Genomic DNA, 20,997 nt, shown 5'->3' with positions numbered 1-20,997 from the left:
CTCTCTCTGATAGCGAGTCCTGGATGGTGGAAGTATGGAAGAAACACGCTCAACAGCAGGCATGGGATTGTTCTTTCTCTGCCTCGCTTTTGGCTATGACTACCTCCCTCAAGTTCCTGCCACCTTGACATAGCCCCAAACTGTGGGCTGTAGCTTCAGCTCACCACTGAAATAATCTCTTTCTACCTAAGTTAGCGAGATCTGGGTGTCTATGCAAGCAGAGAGAAAAAGCAGAGGGATTTGAACTATATTTGGAGAGAGAATGCATAGGATTTGATTCTATACATGATTGGAGGTATATAGGAAAGAGAAAGGTCAGAAGTGACTGTTAGACTTATGGCTTAGGGTTGGATGGATCTCTGTCACAGGGGGAATGGATGAATGACATGTGTCACATGAACACAGTGACCTGTGAGAAAGTAATTAAAGAAATTATATAATACATGCTACAGTGTAAATGGTCCCTGTAAGCATTACAAAGTCTGCATAAGAGAAGGCAGACACAGGACTGGGGAGAGAGCTGAGTGGGTACAGTGCTGTTGCTACAGCATGAAGAGCTGAGGTCTGATCTTCCTCACCCATGTAAATGGTGAGGGTGGTGGCCTGCACCTGTCACCCCACATTAGCAGGTGGAGACCATGTGATTGGTGATGAGGCAGCCAATCAGAAGCAGTGAACACCAGGCTCAGGGAAAGAGTCTGTCTCAAAAGAAGGGAGACAGCCATCCCACCTTCAATATATGGCCTTTTATTGTGCAAATACATCCCTGTACACAGCACAGAGAGGCTGTGGGCATAAGAAGCCAGATGCTGCACAGTCCCACCTGATCCATATGTGTGAATCCACAGACAAAAGAAGGAAAACGACGTTTGTCATAGGCTGAGGATAAGCCGGAGTGGGTGAATGGTTTCCTTTGTAGCAATCATGAGGCCTTAGAACTAGATGGGGGGTGGCTGGAGAGATGGCTCAGTGGTTAAGAGCACTGACTGCTCTTCCAAAGGTCCTGAGTTCAAATCCCAGCAACCACATGGTGGCTCACAACCATCTGTAATGGGATCTGATGCCCTCTTCTGGTGTGCCTGAAGACAGCTACAGTGTACTTATATGAAATTAATATTAATCTTTTAAAAAAAGAACTAGATGGTGGGGGGTGGTTGTCTCCAGTATGAAGGTGCTACGTGCCACTCAACCATGATCTTTAAAGTGCTTACTTTTGTACAATGTAAGGTCAATTCTTTAAAGTGCCTACTTTTGTACAATATAACATATATTTTTTTAAAGATTAGAAGGATAGTGTCAGTGTTTTGGCAGTGGGGAGACTGGGGAAAGCAGGCTGTGTGGGGCTGGACTATTCCAATGCAGCACAGGTCGATGAGGAGCATGCATTTGATGTGGGTCTGTTGTCTACCTGATAACCTTGCACTGGGATATAGGAAACAGTTGTCAGCTCTGAGATGTCAATCATTAAACAGGTGAATTCTTGTGAAAAAAGATATGGATGAAAACATAAGATGCTGGGACGTCCTTTAAAGTGATAAAGCTACCCTATAAAGAAGGAACTGTGGTCCTTTTCAGACAGTGAAACCAAGACTAAACATCATACCTCAGTATGACCTAGATAGGAGAGTTAACTCATGTGTTTCCCAGGCCTTCTGCCTTTCTCATACCAGCATGATGATGCCATTTTGAACTTCATCACAGCCTCTCCCTCTGGCCCCATGCTTCCTGTCAGCCACAATTGAGTATTCACACATGGCAGGCACTGTTCTGGGCATATGTGGGTGGAAAGGGTACACACAGATTTAATCTCACCAAGCTGATCCAGTAAACAGGCAGGCACAGCCCCTAATACAGCTACCTGAGAAGCACAGAGCGAGGCCACCTCTCCAGGTTTATAGGTAGGAGGGAGATTCCCAGAGAACATGATGGTGAGGCTGAGGTTTGCAGTAGACACCGATGGAATGAACGTGAGAGAGACAAGGATTTCTAGATCAGCTGGCTGCCTCTGAGTATACCTGTGTGAGAATTCACTTTCCTGTCCTCTGCTCTTCTCAGACTCTGGCATCCCTAGCTCATCAACTATATCGATGTTTTCAGGAATCTTGCAGACCATGCAAGATAAATGCGAAATGCAAATCAAATGGCCTGGCTTAACAGGAACTTCATGCTGGACATAGAGGTTGAGAGTTTATTCCCTACAGTCAGAAGCAGGTAGATCTCTGTGAGTTCCAGGCTAGCCTGAGTGATGTAACAAGTTCTAGGAGAGCCAAGGCTATATATTGATACCTGGCTTTTAAAAAATTTGTGAACTTCACATGGTATTAAGAGGGGTATTAAGTGAGCCCCAGCTCTTGGGCAAATTAATTAAGTTCTCTTTTTGTCCAAAGAAAATGACTGTCCCCAGAGCCTCCTTCAGGTTAGGCTGGTCCTCTACCATGGAGCCCATCTGTAGCACTCTCTTTACTTCTTATTTTGAGACAAGATCTCACTCTGTTCTTAAGGCTGGTCTTGCGCTTACTCTGTAGATTAAGCTAACCTTGAACAGGCCATTCTCCTTCCTCAGCCTCCTGAGTAGCTGGAATGGCAGACCTGTGCCAAGAGGACTGGCTAAATCTTTTTGTGAGCCGTAATGTCCTTTGTTCAGAGTAGGACACGAATGAGAAGAGTCACTAAGTGTTGAGTGTATTATATAAGCTCAGAAAAAGAAATGTCACTGCCCTTGGCAAGGAAGGGTTCTGAGTGCACTGGGTTCCCTATTTTTTATACTGTTAAAATCGTTACCTACATACACACTAAAGGTTGTGGTACAGATAATTTGAAGTGTATCACTATAAACTACATATTTATGGTTCTCTTCAGAAGAATCAGATTAAAAAATTAAAACAAGTTGAGGAAACAATGGTATAAAACAAATTCTCTTTCATTTGATACATAGGAAAGGATTAAGCATCCAGAAATAAGATTTTACCTTTTAGGATTTATTAGCCAATGAGGGAGCTCACTGGTGAAGCAATGCTGGGAGCGGGGATTCCATTAGTTAAGTGTATTGTTTCTCTGACTTCACTGAGAAGCACAACTAAAAGAGTGGGGTTAATCATATTCTCTCTCTCTCTCTCTCTCTCTCTCTCTCTCTCTCTCTCTCTCTCTCTCTCCCCCTCCTCCCTCCCTCTCTGTTTCTCTCCCTCCCTCCTCCTTCTCCTCCTCCTGCTCCTCCTCCTCCTTCTTCTTCTTCCCTTTCCGTCTATCTTGCTCTCCCTGTAGCTCTTGCTCTCCCTCTTGCCCTTGCACTCTCTTGTTCTTCCTCTCTCCCCATCCCTTCTCCTGTCCTGTACTCTCCTCTCCTCTCCTCTCCTCTCCTCTCCTCTCCTCTCCTCTCCTCTCCTCTCCTCTCTTCTCCTTTGGTTGAAGAAATAGCAGAGCTCATCACACTGTTGGCACTTCCTTTTAGGTCAAGGAGATCCTCAGAACTAGGAGGTGAGCCCCCTGCTGGGGCACACTCAGTATCTTCATGGACCCCTTTGATGTTAGTAGGCCCTAGAAGAGGCTAATGCTGTTAGGATGGTATAGGGAAGAATGTGAACAATGCGGTGCTCACTCCCATACTTTCTTACCCATTCATGGGGTTCTGTATCCTGCCTCTTTCACAGGACCCATATTCTTGAAAGTTATATAGTAGGGTTTGGTCTCAGAGATTCCTTGATGTAACAGATCCTTGACAGGAAATCCCTCCTTTTCTTGCCCAGTCCCTTGAATCACCCCATTCTGTAGGTGTTAATAAGGGTTCTTTGTGCAAGGATTCTTTAGATGGCAGGGGCACTTCCTCCTCTGCTGTGCTGACGCAGACACATGGGGCAGACCTCTGTTGAGCATGAAGGGCACAGGCAGTATCTCTGCTCATCTTGGGACAATGTAAAGCAATGGCAGGCATGGAAGCACTTCTTCCCACACCGTGGCCTCAATGTGTCAGGGCAGCAGGCCCATGTTCTCCAAGGGCTGGTTATGGAAGTGGCCAAATTTGGGGTCACTCTTTGCTGGAAGAAGAGAATAAAAAGATGTGCTCATGATAGGTGTGGCATAGGGCATGGATCCCCAGTCACGATAGAAGTATTAGATCCATGTTCAAGTGCCTCCTGTACCTGTTCTTGTATATTTGAATTTGTCCCCATCTTTGGTATAGTTTTACTTTTTCTGGGATACCAATTTCATGGAAATATAAAACTCCGTGCCTCAGTGCATGTCTACAGTGTGAGAATCTGGATAGATCACAGTCGAGATACTTACTTCACATTTCATTTAATTACACAAGAATCTTTCTCAATGCTTTGAATGGAGGGCCTCATCTTTTTGCAAACTGTGAGGATCTGGTGATTCAGATTTCAAGTTGCCAGTAGAAGTGAGGTTTAATGTTATAGACTCCTGTGACAATCGTCTTCTCCATCTCTTTCATGGTGACTCCAGCAAAGGGATGGGTCCCTGTGGTGATAAAATAAAGGAGCACGCTTAGACTTTACCCATCTGCCTCCTTGCCATTACATGTCTCACCTAATGTGAAATCTGAAGCATAAAATGCCTTGGTCCCATGCTGCCTTTTCAGTAAGATGTGCAGTCTGCAACGAGGTTCAGGGCATGCCTGTTTTATTTCAAATCAAGCTCTGAATCTCTGAGGTCAATCTGGTGCTTTATATCTGGATGTCAAGGTTCTGGCAGTACGTAATGGCTTCAACTATTTGCAGAAGTATTTCTTTGCCTCTTTTTCCTGCTTGGGTCCTTCTCCATTTTTAGGTCAGGACGTCCCCTGCTGGAGCACACTCAGTATCTAGATTGACCCCCTTTGATGTTAGTAGGCCCTAGAAGAGGCTAATGGCTGTAGCATGGTATAGTGAAGAAGGTCAAGAAGTGATGCACCATCCCGTACTTGCCTAGAAACTCATGGGTTCTGTGTCCTGCCTTGTCAGAGGACCCATATTCTTGAGAGATATGTAGTAGGGTTTTGTCTGAGACTCCTTAGGCAACAGATTCTTGACAGGAAACCCCTGATACTCTTGTCTAGTCCCTTACTTAGAGCTCCTTGTCTAAGAGTTCCTTAGATGGCAGGGGCATTTGCTCTTCTGGTAGCTGATGTGGGCTCAGTGGGTAGACACATCTCCAGAATGGAGGGCACAGGCAGTCTCTGTGCTCCTCCTCTTGGGACACTGTAATGTAGTGGCAGGCATGGAAGCACTTCTTGCCACTACTGGCCTTATTGTGTCAGGGCAGCAGGCCCATGCTCTCCTAGGGCTGGGTATGGATGAGGCCAAAGTTGGGGTTACTCCCCTTTCTCTTTGGTGGAGGAAGAGAATAAAGGGATGTGCTCATGATGTGGGTGGCATAGGGCATGCAAGCCCAGTAATGACAAAAGTCTTAGATCCATGCTCAAGTGCCCTCTGTTCCTGTTCTTTTAAATTTAAATATGTCCCCCATCATTTTGCTGTAGTTTTACTTGTTCAAGGATTTAATTTCTTGCAACTATAAAATTCCATACCTCAGAGCATGTCTACAGTTTGAGAATCTGGATAGGTGACAGTCGAGCTAAGTACTTCACATTTCCTCTCATTACACAAAAGTGTCTCAATGTTCTCAATGGAGGGCCTTATCTCTGGGTAAACCGTCAGAATTTGATGGATCAGGTTTCCGGTTGCCAGAAGTGAGTTGCAATGTCATAGGTCTCTGTGACAATCTATTTCTGATCTCTTTCGTGGTCCTTCCACTGAAGAAAGGGGACCCTGTGGTGATATAATGGAGTAGCATGTCCACACTCTACCCTTCTGCCTCCATGCCGTCCTGTGGTTCCCGTAGTATCAGTTCTGGAGCATAAAATCCTTGGTCCCATGCTGCCATTTCAGTGAGGGGCAGTGTCTGCGGTGATGGGCTGGTGACGTCTATGATTTTACATAATCCACTGCATCTTTTTGGGTATTCTCGAATTTTATGCCTGGATGGACAAGTTCAATTTTTGTGGCAGTACTTTATTGATGCCCATAAGTGTCCAAGTATTTTCTTTGGCTCTGCCTTCTGCAACATGCCCCCTTCCACTATTTGGTCAAAGGCGTTTCCTTCTGGAGCATTCTCAGAAAGTAGATGGATCTTCTCTGATGTTCCTAGAACCTGATAGAGGCTCTTGATATTAGAATGGTATAGTGTTTCCACTGTTGGTATTTGTGACTGGATCCTTCCAATGAGATTTTTGATGACCTCTACAGTTCTATGATCACTAAGGCCTGTGTTTTTGTGTTGCAGGCTGGATTCATGGTCTCAAATGCACGCTGGTCATTTGGGAAAAGTATCATGTGATGATTCCTGAGTTGTTTTTTTTCCTGTGGTGCTGGCCCTAAGGCTAGGTTTCTTGGATAGTTCCTGACAGTACTTTACACAATTTAAGCCTTGCATCCCCACCTTCTTCCTGATCTATTAATTTTTCAATTATATATGTTCTCATCATTGAACTTTGCTCGCTTGTCAGACAGGGTCGCTCAGAACTCGACATAACTTAGATTCCATCAGATACTCCCATATCTACACAAATATCTCCAAGACACTACCTGACATACCCCTACCTAACTTTATAAGAAACTGGGGATAATTCTACCCTGATTTAATCAGACTGAATTTTCCTATCTTCTACTGTTCTCGCAGTTCATCTGAATGGTTTTGAGAGATGTCAATTTTGAGATATTGGTTCTGGGCCCCAAGAGTATTTTTCTTCCAGTTAAGAATTTTAGAGGAAGTCCGGGAAGCATTTGCCCAGAGTCATTCTACATTCTGGGAGAAAGGCAGTTTGCGAGGGATGCCCTCTATTTGGACAGGAACGTAATTGGAGATAGACAGTCTATTTACAAAAAAGAAAGGCAGTTGACAACAGATTTCATATGTACATGGAGGTAGGCAGTTGGAAAGAGATGCTCACTGTACAATAAAAAGGCATTTGGAGAGAAATGCCAATGTGAAGATGAGATGGCAGTTGGTGTCAATTTTGGATGTTCCTCAGCTCTTCTCACAAATGTCTAGAGTTGACACTTGGATTGTCGCTAAGTTTGTCTCACTAATGGAGGCATCAACCAAGGAGATGGGAAAATACCTGTGGAGAGAACTGCCACATAGTAGAAGACTTACTCCCAATTTTAGTAGCTAAGTGCCCTCTGTATTCAGATATTCCTAAATCAACCCTCCTAATATACATAACCTGCTTTAGAAATCCTTCCATGTTCCTGTACAATGTTTTCCATTAGACAGACACTGGGACCCCTGAAGACCTCAGGGAATATACAGGTCTGACTTTCCTTGCCTAAGTTTAAGGGACTCAAAATGTATTGAGTAAGTTTCACTGACAATTCTAACCACTCATTTCCCAACATTTGAATATATGAACCGACTCTTTATGGAACCATAATATAAATGATGTTCATTTTGAACCACATCCTCCTAGGCAGGCTGGGGCCTCCCTTACTCCAGCAGAAACAGGCTTGAGAGGTTGCTGGACAAGGCAACATCTAGTGCTCCTGTTCTCCATGGGGCCAAGTGGCTGCATCCTTTATGGAGCATGAGCTGAGGCCACAGTATCTCAGCTCCACGTCTCAGGTTACTGCCTCACCTACTCCACCCCAGTGTACTTTACGTAGCCTTGTTAGAACTGCGAAAGGAGAGACACAACAGTAAAGAATGGCAACTGCAGACCTCAGCCCCTGTGAACAGGGCCCATTAGGAATAGAAGGGTAAACTTGGTGGAAAGACACAGATGGCTCAGCAGAGTGTTTACTTTCCTCCTGCCATTTTGGTCACAGTGATGAGAAGGTGACTGAGGGAGGACAACAACAGGTGAGCTAGGGATATTTCTCAACAACGACGACGACGACAACAACAACAACCCCAACAACAACAAGTGACTTTCTGATAGGCAGAGGACTCTAAAATTGTATATTGTGAGAGTCTACTGACCAGGCATGTCTGCTAAGGCCATGGTACATGTAGTGGCTTTGGCATCTTCTCAGCTGGCTGAAGAAATAGGACATGGTTACTTGAGAATAGAACAGAGTTCATGCAAGAAAGATCCAAATCCTCCTGGACTGGGCCAGGCAATAAACTTGAAATTGGGACATCTGTGTCTGTGATGAGAGTGAAAAGACAATAAGACCTAACTACCCCTAAAAAGGAGAGCAGAGTATGTGGGTCTGTCTGGCAAAACGTCCAGTAGTCTTCTAGGTGGGGAGAGGGGATTATTGGAAAGAGAGAAAATAAAGACTCAGAAACAAAGTTTATCAATACTGGGCATATGCACAAAAATTCCCCTACATACAGCAAGGATACATGCTCCATTATGTTGATAACACCCTTATTTATAAAAACCCAGAAGCTGGAAACAAACCAAAAGTCCCTCAGTAGAAAAATGGATGCAAAAAATATGATACATTTACACAATCGAATACTAGTCAGCTATTAAATAATATGACTTCATAAAATTCTCAGGCAAATGGATGGACCTAGAAAATATGCTGAGTGAGGTAACCCAGTCACACAAAAAACCCACACTGTTTGTACTCACTGAAAAGAGGATATTAGCCAAAAAGCTCACAATACCCATGATTAAACCCACAGACCATATGGAGCTAAGGAGGAAGGAAGACCAGGGTGTGGATGCTTCAGTTCTGCATTGAGGATGTTACAGGATTATTGCAGGAGGTGGAGGAATAAGGGGACCAGGGAGGGAGACAGGAGGAGGAAATAAGGGGGCAATATAAGATAGTGGAGGAGATGGTAAAGAGGAAGAGAGATTTAGGAAATGGATAAAAATAGGTAATAGGCATGATGAACTGGAGATGGCCACCAGAGGGTCCCACAGACCAGGAAATGAGAGGCTCCTAGGACCACTGAGAATGGCTTTAGACTAAATATGCAGAGAACAGGGAGATAGATCCTGAAGAGACCACCTCCAGTATATAGGCACAGTCCCCAATGGAGGGCTGAGCTTGCCCATCTCAAAGTATTTTACCCAGAAATGTTCCTGTCCACAGGAAGAACAAGGACAAAAAATGGAGCAGAGACTGAAGGAAGGGTCCTCAAGGAACTTTCCTACCTGGGAATCCACACTGTGTGCAGACACCAAACCTGAAACTGTTGTCTTTGTCATGAGGTGCTTGCTAACAGGAACCTGGTTTGACTGATTCTTGGGAGGCTTGGTTAGCAACTGAGCAATGCAGATGTGGATGCTTGGAGCTAACCATCAGACTGAACTCAGGGACCCTGGTGGAGCAGCTGTCACAGGGAGTAGAGAAGGAGAGGGTTATTGTAACCCAATAGGAAGAAAAACATTGGCCTAACTAACAACCCAGTGGTCCCAGAATCTAGGCCACCAAATAAGGAGTGTACAGGGAGGGATCCATGGCTCCAAGTACCTATTTATCGAAGAAAATATTTTCCTGATAGCAAGGGGAGGATAGCCCCTTGGTCCTGTAGAGGTTTGATTTCCCCAGCATAGGGAGAAACTGGATAAGTGGGAGAGGATGGGAGGGTGGGTGAGCACCTTCATATAAACATGGCAGAGGGGTGTGAGGGCAGATGTGGGACGGGGGTTGTGGAGGGGTAACCTGGAAGTGAGATAGCATTTGAGATGTGAATGAATGGAATGCTTACTAAATAAAAGAAATGAAACAAAGAAAAGCAATGGCCAGGGCTGTTGAGTCCGTACTGCACGAGTCTCAAGGTTCTCCTGGACTTGACAATAGTTTATAGAATCATGGGAATCAAAGTCCCCAGCACACAGAGACAATGCCTGATATGTATTCAGTATCTCTAAGCATATGGAGGCCTCTCTTTTTCTTCCAGTTCCTTCCTTTAAGATCAACAAACATTGATCCCATTAACATGAGCTTCAAGTGTGTCCCTCATAACCTTCCATGTATCAGCAAATCAGGAAATCTGCTAGTAGACCCCGGTGTGACTTGACTCTACCAGACAGTCAGGCATTCACAAAAGAAGGCAAAATTTCTCCCCACAGGGCAGATGGGCCTTACCTCAGTAGAGTCACAAAGTTCCTGCTTGTACAGCATCTTGTATCCAGACAGAAAGCTAAACCGGAGCTAGGCACTATGGTAAGAATCAGTCTTGGGGTATGAGTTTTCCTCTTGCTTTCTGAGAATACATTCTCACCACTAATCTGTGTCCCATACCTTGTCCAACTTTCATGGCCCCCTGGATCTCCCTATGGAGTTATCACTTGGAATGGTTGCTTTAGATTAAAGGTCCAAGCCAGGGTGAAGACCAGAATACAAAACAAATCATGGCTTCGTACTTCTCTATATACACAGACAGATGGAGAGGTATTGCAAAGGATCTAGCAAAAGAAGACAGAGCCCAAGCAGTCCATATGGTTACTGACCCTATGGATGCCTTAGCAGGTAGAGCCCATTCCACTGAGCCCATGATTCAAATCATGCAGAGTTAACAAGTTAGAGGAACCCTGGGAAAAGCTACCAGAAGCACTGTCTTCCTAAACAGGCAGAGGCACACACACCTTTTCCTTGACAAACAGGATATGTCAGTCTTGTACCAGTGTGCATATACCTAGGGGAGGAAGCATTTTACCTCTTCAGATCCTATGTTCCATGAGGTACAAATAAAAGGGTCCTTCCACCTGCAACCACAAATGAGATATTCACTCAGAGGTACTGTGGACCCACTACAAGCTGAAGCCGAACTCCTAGTGTCCATCTGGATGAGCTGAGCTCCAATGTCCATAAGAGATATGACCAAGGAAAGAACCTAGAATGTACCTTGTCCTCACGTTGGTTCACGGCTAGACATCTTGTCTGCATCCACTGCAGCATCACCATGTCAAATCCTATTGTCCCTCCATGTAGATTGAGAGACAGTCATGACCACAACTACTCTGCTCTCTGAAAGAGGCTCTGTTGGTGTAGAGTCGGGCAGCAGGCTGGCAGCATTGAAATTAACAGTATTGAATGTGGTGCTAGTCCAGGATAACTGCCTAATTATTTGAGCTTTGTACTTCCACCTCTGTGCCCCAGAGAAAGGCCAATACAGCATGGAACATGGACCTTCTCTGTAATCTTACTAACATAGGACCAGGCATCATTCTTCCCTGTTCCTCTCCTGGTGTCTCTGGCTTCCACTCTAGGGTCTCTCTTAATTTTAGTAGCATTTCTCTTACATAGTCATGGCTATTTTAAACCCTTTTGAGCAGTCTCCAGTTATCAGGTACTACTTCTAAACTCAAATCTTTTAACCATTTTTAAATTCTTTTCCAAGATCTGAGGAAATAGCCAACAACAGCAAAGTTTCCTACTAGGTCCCATGAATTCTACCATGAGCTTGGCAAACACTGTCGAGGGCCTCATGGTCCTAGTAAGTGTTGGTACCTAGTGTGTTTAGAAATAGGCCTGGAGAAAGGTGGAGATATATTTTTGAGCTTGACTGTCTTGTCTAAAACAAGAGAGCAACCAAATAGTAATAACTGGGAACCAGAGCTCACCATATAGGAGGGACAAAGGTCAGATTTATAGAGTAGGGCAGAAAAAAACTGATACTGGTTTTGTTTTTCATGAGTGATATGAGCAATCCACAATTACCAGTGCCCTGAAAGAGGGGCAAATATTTAGTCAGCTGTTTTCTGTGCATGTGTGCGTTGTCTTGCACAAGAAAGCTACTCCTCAACACAGGAAGAGTGGTCAGTGTAGCTGGGTAATCTTAGTCACCAGATTCCAAACACCAGGACCATCAGTTGGCTACCTGACTCCAAAACAAGGACACTGTATTTCAGACTTGGTCTGGAGGTTTTCATGCTAAAAAAGAGACAACATAAGCATGCTCTCCAGTAAAACTCCCCTGAGGCATGTCAGACTCTGGCCAACATTGCCTGGCACTGCCACCTGTTGCCCATTCAGTGGTGTGGACAAGAAAAAGACACCCTCCTCTGCCCTTGTACCTCACCACCTATGGCATGCATGACACTTGACTCTGGTGTGACTAGAACAGGAGAGCAGCCCCTGTCATTCACCTGCTAGAACACTCAGGAGTTCAGGTCCTTAACCTTGCTTGGGCAGCACAATAGATCTAGCCCTGGATAAATGGGCTGTGTATGAAAAGGCCCCAAGGGTTCTGTCTCTTGTCTGCTAGGCAATGGTGAGGATGATGGAGAAACCCCTCTCCCCTTATTCATCATGATATCTGTGGCAGGCAGGAGAGCTGGCCCTGTGCTCATGTGTAACAGAACTGGCCATGTCCTCACTCGCTGCAATACACAAGAGACAGGAACTGGCACTTCACCTGAAGAGTAGGGTGTCACTGGCCATGTTTTCAGGGACTACAAGGTAAGCAGTCTCCTTGAAGGGTGCTAAAGCCATCAGGATGACCAGATACTTCTCAGGCACAGATCCAGGGCTTTGAATTGACACCAATATCTAGCTATTGGTGAACTTCTGGAGTGCATGCAGGGCCGGTTTTATAGATCTAAAAGTCCAGAATGTCTATGATACAGATAACCACCATGACAACAAAATATCTGAGAAGAGGTCCATTGAAATTCCAGTGTTGATAGAGTAGCTGAAGCCTCATACCACACTAAACAACCACTATAATGAAAATTTGCAGATGAGAAGGTGTGAAAGCCATGGTGACATATTATAGCTTTGACAACAATCATTTTCCACTATTATTGGGGAAGATGGCATGGGTTAAGTATGACAGGAGAGGAGAGGGAGATAGTGAGATTGTCTTGTGATAGGAAATATATACACACACACAAACACACACATACACACACATACACACACACACACACAGAGAGAGAGAGAGAGAGAGAGAGAGAGAGAGAGAGAGAGAGAGAGAGATATGGAGAGAGAGAGAGCGAACAGACAAGTGAGCAGGCGAAATTGAATAATGTTAAGTGCTAGAAAGATCTGTAATGCCACAGTGGTAGTTAACTAGTCAATGTCTGAGAAATAGCGGTGTTGTTTGAAGTACAAACTCACAGTGATTGTCAGCGTATGCATGAGAAAAGCAAGCTCATACCAGAGGGAATCTTATGAACAGGGAAGTGGGGATAAGGACTGGAAATCCAACTACAAGGTGAGAGACCATTGGCACTTGACAGCTGCTGGGAGAGGGAAAGGCTGTTTTAGATGCCAAACCCTGAGAGGTCAATGATTCTCCAACTCACTCTTCATGACTGAGATTAGTTGGTAACAACAACTGGACCTGGTCGAGAGAGATGAAGGGAAAGGAAGAGGAGGAGGGAGGGGGAAAGGGAAGGGGAGGCAGAGGAGGAGCACAACAGGGAAGGGAGGGAGAGGGAGAGGTTGAAGAGGAGGAGGAGGATCAGAGGGGATGAAAAGGAGAGTGAGACTGGTCTTCAGTCGGGACAAACCAACCTCTGTTGACTAGTTTTGTTCCTGATGCTTCCCTAGGACACTTTCAGAGGCACAGTGCCATTACCTACGTTTACTCAGCTGGAGCCCTGTTTTCTACATCTTCTGACTCCTGCATCCCCAAGGGCTGTGACTGACAGGGCACACATGGGTTTAATAGGGGACTAAGGGGCATTTGAGGAATCCCATCACTGAAGAAGGGTTCATCGTTTCTCAGAACTGCATTCACGGCTGAGATTTAATAGAGCTCGTTGATGACAGGTTGAGTGTTTTCAGCTTTGCAGTGTGCCTAGCATTCTGTCTTCATCTGCATCATGACTGTGATCCACATGTAATGTCTCACTAGGAGATATTTGATTGCAGAAGAAGGAAACCACACTAGCTGTGTGTAATTCTTGTCCCCAGTGGTTCAGCTTTTATCCATACTTAGAGGATCAGAACTTGTAAGACGCTCAACCACAGGTGCAGAGACCATCACACCCAGTTAGCACAGTGTCTGGTAGGGGAATCCACCTAGAGATGTAGATTCACAGGTCACCTCCACCACTGAGGCTCTAGTCAGGACCCTGAGCTGATTTACCTTAGATTCAGTTGAAGGAGATGGGGGAGGGGACAAAAATCACTGGAAGAGTCTGTGGTCTGAAAGACTTGATTTCTCTGCAAAGTGTGGCAGGCATTGGTAATACTTTTGTGACTTGGAAAGGAGAGTAGACACATGACTAATGGAATGACTCTAGAGCTGATAGGGAATTCTCTGACTTCCATTTCTCCTTCTGTGAGAAAATAATGAGGACTTAAATAATGAATAACTTAAGGAATGGTTTGTCCTGGCTCAGATGTAATGATGATACCGTATCTCATGGTGGGAAATGCAGGGTATTAGCAGAAAAAGCAACTGATTTCCCTGTGTTATGGTCAGGAATCCCAGGCAGCGGATGGTTGAGAATCTTGTTGCTTTCACAGTTTGATGCAGCTGGAAATCCACCCCAAGGAAATGTTCCAAAAATCATGCAGGGTGGGCCTTATGTTCCTTAGAGAAAAACATCTCAAAAACACTCACAGATACTTTCCCAAATGTTTGCACCTAAGCACCTGTCACAGTCACAAAGAAGGTTGATTTCTGGGAAGCTAAGGAGCCCATAGAAAGAAGTACTTTACGTTCAGAAAGTTCATTGTTTGATCAAGACAAATGCTGACCAAAAAAGGAGCTGGGAGGACACGGAGCAAAGAGCTTGGAAACTGCGTGTGTTTGTTTGTACTTGCGTGGCAAATGGAGGGGCACTATTGGAGGTGTGTGCTTGTTTGAATACGTGTGTCACTGTATGCATGTGTTTGGAGATTCTCCTCCTATCTGCCTGGAAGGAGATTTCCGTTTGCCTTTGGAGCATGATGTACAACACTCAGCGCCTCAACTGCGCTGCCTGTCTAGAAGCTGCCTAACTTCCCACCATAATGATTTGGACGGAAACTCACAACCATTGAGCCAGCCACAAGAAAATATTGTACATGACAAGGCAGTAATATCGTACCTTTGTCATGGCGTGTTTTCAGAGTAGTAGAAATTCTAACAGAAATTGCAGGGGAAGTAAGCATCATCTCTTTCCAAGGGAAGAAATTATTGAGAGATGCAGAGTGGATCACAAGTAGAAGGCTGCTCTGTCGCTCTCTCTCCTTTGCACACAGTTGAGGGACTGACAGACCTGAGTAGCTCACACTGAAAAATACCAGGAAACTCCCCAGTGCATCCAAGTAGGGAGAAGACAGGGCTGAGGAGAGCAAGGAGATGCTGCCAACGCAAGCAGGAGGAAAAGTAGAAAGGAGAACCCAAAATCGAAGACAGAAGAAGCAACGAAAGGAATGGAAAAGACTTGTTCCTCCAGAGCAAAAGCAGTGAAAAAGGAAGGGCCTTCTGAGGTTGATGTGTATTCTGCTAAATCCAACAAGGCCAAGGAGGATGAGCCTCAAGCCCACAGTGCTTCTAAAAGCAAAACATCCCAGAAGAAAAGGAGTCCCTTGAGGAGAAAACAGCCAATGTAAAAAAAAAAAAAAAAACAGAGATAAAAACCAAGGAAATTTCTGAAGCAGAGGCAGACATGCCTAAGCCCAAGGAGAAGAAGAAAGGGAAAGAAGTTAATGAGACAAGGGAGAGAAAAGCCCAGGCTCAAGAATGTCCTCTCCCATTCTGAACCAAACTCCAACTCCAGGGATGCTCCTGGTGAAGAAAATAGTAATGAGATAGAAAAGGAAATACTCATGGAGACGAAAGGATTCTCTCTAATTTTCCCATACTCGAAGAGACTGTCAAGCTTCTCAAAGCTCAAAGCCTGAGGGGTTTACTTCCCGTTTTTTCTAAAAGCCAAGACATTCCATCATGTATACAGTGAGACAGACTTCATTGCCCAGGCATGGACAGTAAGCAGGAAGACCTTCTCCTTTGCCATCCCTTTGATTGGGTAATTTAAAGGTGGACTTCAAGAGAGGAAGAGAGGCCAAGCCAATCAGATACTAGTGCTGCACCTACAAGAGAATTAGCAAATCAAATGAGCAAAGACTTCAGTGACATCGATAAAAACTATCAGTGTTTTTTATGGTGAAACTCCCCATGGTGGTCAACGAGAACAAGTGCAGAGTGGGATTGATATCCTGGTTGGGACCCCAGCTCGTATTGATGATCACTTGCAGAATGGCAAGCTAGATCTCACCAAACTTTAACGTGTTGTCCTAGATGAAGATGACCAGATGTTAGATACTGGTTTTGAAGATCAAATGGAAGAAATTTTATGTATAGCATACAAGAACGATTCTGAAGGCAACCCGCAAACATTGCTTTTTCTCTGCAACCTGCTCTCATTGGGTATTTAATGTTGCTAAAAATACACAAAACCTACGTATGAACGGGTGGACCTGATTGGGAAAAGACTCAGAAAGCATCCTTAACTGTGGAGACAGAGAGGACAGTGGTGAGTGGGGATGTGTTCCGAGGGCACAGTGGTCATCAAGGGGACATGTTCAACTTCTGTGAAACCAAGAACGGTGGCAGGAGCTGTCACAAAACACATGCATAAAGCAGGAATGCCCAGTCCTTACATGGGGACATTCTGCAGAAGCAAAAGGAAATCTCCCTGAAAGGTGATGAAATGGCAGTTTTGTGGGTTTACTGGCTGCAAGTGGGTTAGACATCCCCGAGGGTGACCTGGTTGTTCACAGCTGTACACCAATGGAAATGGAGTCTTTGATCTTTCAAGAAGAACAGGCAGAGCTGGAAGGATAGGGGTTTGAACTGCTTTTACCAAAGAAGAGTACCAGTTACCCCAGGTGGAGCAGAAAGCCAGCACTAAATTTGAACGGATAGGTCTTCCTTCTGAAACAAAAATAATCAAAGCCTCCAGCGAAGATGCCATCAAGCTCTTGGACTCTGTGTCTCCTACTGCCAATGGCCATTTCAAGCAGTGAGCTGAGAAACTGACTGAGAAGAAAGGAGCTGTAGAGGCCCTGGCAGCTGCTCTATCTCCACAGATCAGGGGCCATATTGGTCGACCAGTGCTCCCTGATCCACTGCCCAGCAGCCTTTGAGACCGTGATACTGCAGTGCTTTGTTGAGATGTCCAACTTAGCTACGCTTGGAAGGAACCTGAGGAAAAGCTAGGCAAGAACATCGATGCCAAATGAAGGGGATGGTCTTCCTCAAAGGAAAACCGGAAATTTGTTTTGATGTCTGCACTGAAGCAGACACAGAAACACAGGTGAAGTGGCATGGTTGGAGATGCTGGCAGCTCACCATGGCCACTGAGGACCCAGAGCTGAAAGGACCCCCAGAAAGATATCAAGGGGGCAGGGGCAGCAGATGGCAGCCATGGTGATTTCATGGGACAGCAGGGTGAAGCAGGAACTTCCTGGATCAGGGTAGGGACAGCAAGGAGGAAGTAGAAACTTCAGAGAACAGAGACCAGGAGGTGGCAACAAAAGTAACAGATCTTATAACAGAGGCTGGAGGCGGTATTTAGTAAAGCTAATGTGTATCCAAGGGCTAGTCCCGCTGTCAAAGTCCCCAGTGCTTCATTCTTTTTTACTCTTTCACAACTGAGATTTTATTGGTGGAGGAACAGAGTACAGACACTCCAATTCTTATCACACGTACCCAAACTCTGAAGAATCACATTGTGTTCGTGTATGCAAATGAAGAGCTACATATTGTTTTTCTTTGAACTTATTCCAGTGATGCTCCAGCCTCAAGCTTGGCAAGTTTCCTTAGGACCTCTTAAAACTACCAAGTGCTCAGTTCCACCAATTCACAATTTTAGGCCACACACTGCACAGACTCAAAATCTCCATCTTTCACAGCACATTATCACAACTGTTAAGAAAATGGACTGCCATGACCATAGACATCATAGTTCTGACAGGGCGAGGACCAAAGACTGACTTTCTTACAAAATGGTTCTACTAGAAACATGGAACCAGATAGAACTGAAAATATTCCAGACACAAATGCACAACTGAGACTCCAAATTGCCATCTAGTATGCTTTGTACTGTAGGTTATAGAACTAGCCCCCTCTACAGGATGTTATGATGACCCCTGAGACAGTCACAGTCTCTCCTGATTCAGTATCCTGCTATTTTCTGGTTCTGCCAAAAAATAAACAACCAGCAAATGATTTAACCTCTTTAAAAAAAAAAAAACATTTATACTTTAAAAAAAATTGGATGAGGTGGAATTCCCTCACCTTTGAAAAATGTTTCTAGAGCTACTAAAAAACTTGAATTTACAAAATAGTTGATAAAAATATTCCTCTGGATTGTACAAGAAGGGAGGCAGGGACCACTGACAGATATGATGTGATGGATGCTTAGTCGGACTTCGCTTCTTTCTCTTCTTCAGAGGCTGGACTCTGGTTTACCGTCTCTCCATTTTCTGCAGGCAGATCTGTAGTTTGCTGGTCAGCCACTTCAGCCTGTTTGCCCTTTGCTCCCCTCTTCCCTTTTATCTGCACTTTTATTTTGTCTGATGCTTTATCCTTTCCCGCCGCCTTTTTCGGCTTTGCATCCACCTTGGCAGGGGCGGGCTTGTCCGATGGCCTCGCTGAGCAGTGCTTGGGCTCCACCTTCGCAGCTCCATCTTCGCTAACTTTCCTCTTGGGCATCATGGCGGTGTGGGGTGGGAGACGCGTGTGATGGATCTGTCATGGAGCTGCACTGCCTATCCACCACCACTCGAACTGCTGCGACCCATCGCAGGGTCGGTGGGAGAACGACTTCATTCCTTTTTGATCATTTCTCAGCCGCCCTTCCTTGAAGAGACAGGCTTCTGAACTGTCCGACTAACCATTGTAAACTGTCTTCATTTGGAAAAGGATAGGAATTCATTACTTCATTTTACAACTTACTTCTAGATTTACAAGGGAAAGAAAAACAAGGAGAGAGCATTGGGCAATCCTCCTTAGAGAACACAGCCTCTTCTCAGTCTGCTGAGAAGGAAATAGACTCATACTCAGAAAAGGCAAGAGAACTGGTCGGTTCTTGTCAACTTGACATGAGAGATGCCAGGGGAGAAAAAAAATTCAACTAAGAAATTACCTCCACTTTTTGTCCTGTGGTCATGTTCTTGGGCTGTTTCCTTGATCCCTGATGAGGTCCTTATACACCACTGAGGTGGCACCCCAGTAAGTAGTGGGTTTTTTGGTCACATAAGAAGGCAGGCTGAAGGAGAAAAAGTAGGTGAGTAACTTTCTTCCATGTTCTTTCCTCTGCTCCTGCTTGACTTTTTAACGACTTTCCTCAGTGGAGCGTATGACGGGGATATACAAAGTAAGTCAACCATTTCCTAATATACAAGCTGGATAACAAACAGCTGAATGGTAGTACAACTCTCCATGAATTCTTGCAGGATATTTGATTATACTTTGAAACCAGAGATTGTGATGTTTCCTGGTAAAACATGTTCCTAGTGGTTGCATGATTGACTCTTAAAACACATCTTCCCCCCCCCATCTTTATTAAATTGGGTATTTCTTATTTACATTTCAATTGTTATTCCCTTTCCCGGTTTCCAGGCCAACATCCCATTACCCCTCTCCCTCCCCTTCTATGTGGGTGTTCCCCTCCCCATCCTTACCCAATTACCGTTCTCCCCACAACAATCCAGTTCACTGGGAGTCTAGCCTTGGCAGGGCCAAGGGCTTCCCCTTCCACTGGTGCTCTTACTAGGCTATTCATTGCTACCTATGAGGTTTGAGCCCAGGGTCAGTCCATGTATAGTCTTTGGGTAGTGGCTTAGTCCCTGGAAGCTCTGGTTGGTTGGCATTGTTGTTCATATGGGGTCTCAAGCCCCTTCAGCTCTTTCTTAAAATACATCTTTAATCCCAAACAATGGAAATAAAGATAATATTGTAGGAAGTAGCACCCTGTTTGGAAGTTCCATCAAATTGAGTGGCAGAAAAAGTGATGAATCAGAGAAACATTTGACAGAAGAGATATGCTTCAACTCTCATGAGAAGAAAGGGCTACTTAAGAGAGAGCGGTGCAGAGAGAGAAAGGGAGACAAGGAAGCAGTTTTACTGGGAGATTTACAGAGATCAGAGAGAACCAGGAAGGGGTGAGTTTATTCCATAGTATGTCTCAGGGGCAAAAAACCTTCTAGACCTTGATAAGATCATCCGAAGGCTACAGCCTTCTAGTACTAGGTTTAAGTTACCACAACGAGACAATAAGCCTGAGACTGCATTTACACTATGAGAATAAATAATACATTTGCAAGGGAGAAGCAATGAAATACCCTAGTCCATTGCTTGAGGGGAAGCAGGTCCTGCTCTAAAGGAGAACATGAGCAGGATCAGGGCTGTGGATCAGGGCAGAGGGGCTGTTTTATTTGGTCCCTCAGTCCCCACCAGTCCTTATGAGCTAGGTTGTGTTTGTCTCAAAGACAAACTTGAGCTTGACCTCTGGTTCAGAATGCAATCCTGTCCCACAAATGGATCAATCAGTGTCTTAGCAAGTACGAGACAAGAATAATTGGAGAACTCCCCCCAAAGCAGACTGTAGCCTGAAGCAGTTCTCTACGAGGTATCCTGATACTCCCTGGAAAACTGACTTAAAGGCAAATTATCTCACAGGAACAAAAGGGAGAACTCCATAACCCATTCTCCTATCTGTTAGGAGTCAAGTCATTAGTTTTATAAGACTCCCTGAGGTGACGAGGCATCACAGAAGCCTTGTGGGGAGTCCAAGAACATCAGTGTTTCTCAGAATATGAGTATCTTCATGTCATAGACAATCTAGAGGACTCCACCTCTTTTCTGACTTTGACCACTGATGAGGCTCTTTAATGCACACTGGAAGCAAGGCTCTTGGCCAGAACAAGGGACAACAGGTTCAGGTTAGAGAGGACCAAGGGCTCCTCATGCAATGGATCTTTCTGCCTTTCTTACCTGAGATCACAAAATCAGAAGTCTGTGAACTTAGCTTTGACAAAAAAAATTGTAGAGAGACAAATCTCTTATGGATTGTGTACAAGCCTCAACTGCCAATATAAAGCTTATGTCCTATTGGCTGAGGCAAGGAAGAGAAGGGAGAACCACCAGCAG

The 20,997-nt window shown here is 44.8% G+C and overlaps 1 protein-coding gene and 1 pseudogene across 1 annotated transcript; one reads left to right on the top strand and one right to left on the bottom strand.

The window, feature by feature from the left end:
* Nucleotides 1–15,508: 15,508 nt before the first annotated feature.
* LOC116908817 lies at nucleotides 15,509–17,499 on the top strand (annotated as a pseudogene).
* Nucleotides 17,500–18,264: 765 nt separating this feature from the next.
* On the bottom strand, nucleotides 18,265–18,558 carry LOC116889894 (non-histone chromosomal protein HMG-14-like). The gene has a single exon (XM_032890717.1). It carries the CDS (start codon nucleotides 18,556–18,558, stop codon nucleotides 18,265–18,267), a length of 294 nt encoding a protein of 97 aa, XP_032746608.1.
* Between the last annotated feature and the right edge of the window lie 2,439 nt (nucleotides 18,559–20,997).

This window comes from Rattus rattus, chromosome 1 (assembly GCF_011064425.1).
Source record: "Rattus rattus isolate New Zealand chromosome 1, Rrattus_CSIRO_v1, whole genome shotgun sequence".
NCBI lineage: Eukaryota > Metazoa > Chordata > Mammalia > Rodentia > Muridae > Rattus > Rattus rattus.
Note: the sequence above shows the minus strand (reverse complement) of the source record. Positions and strands in the feature narration are given on the sequence as shown.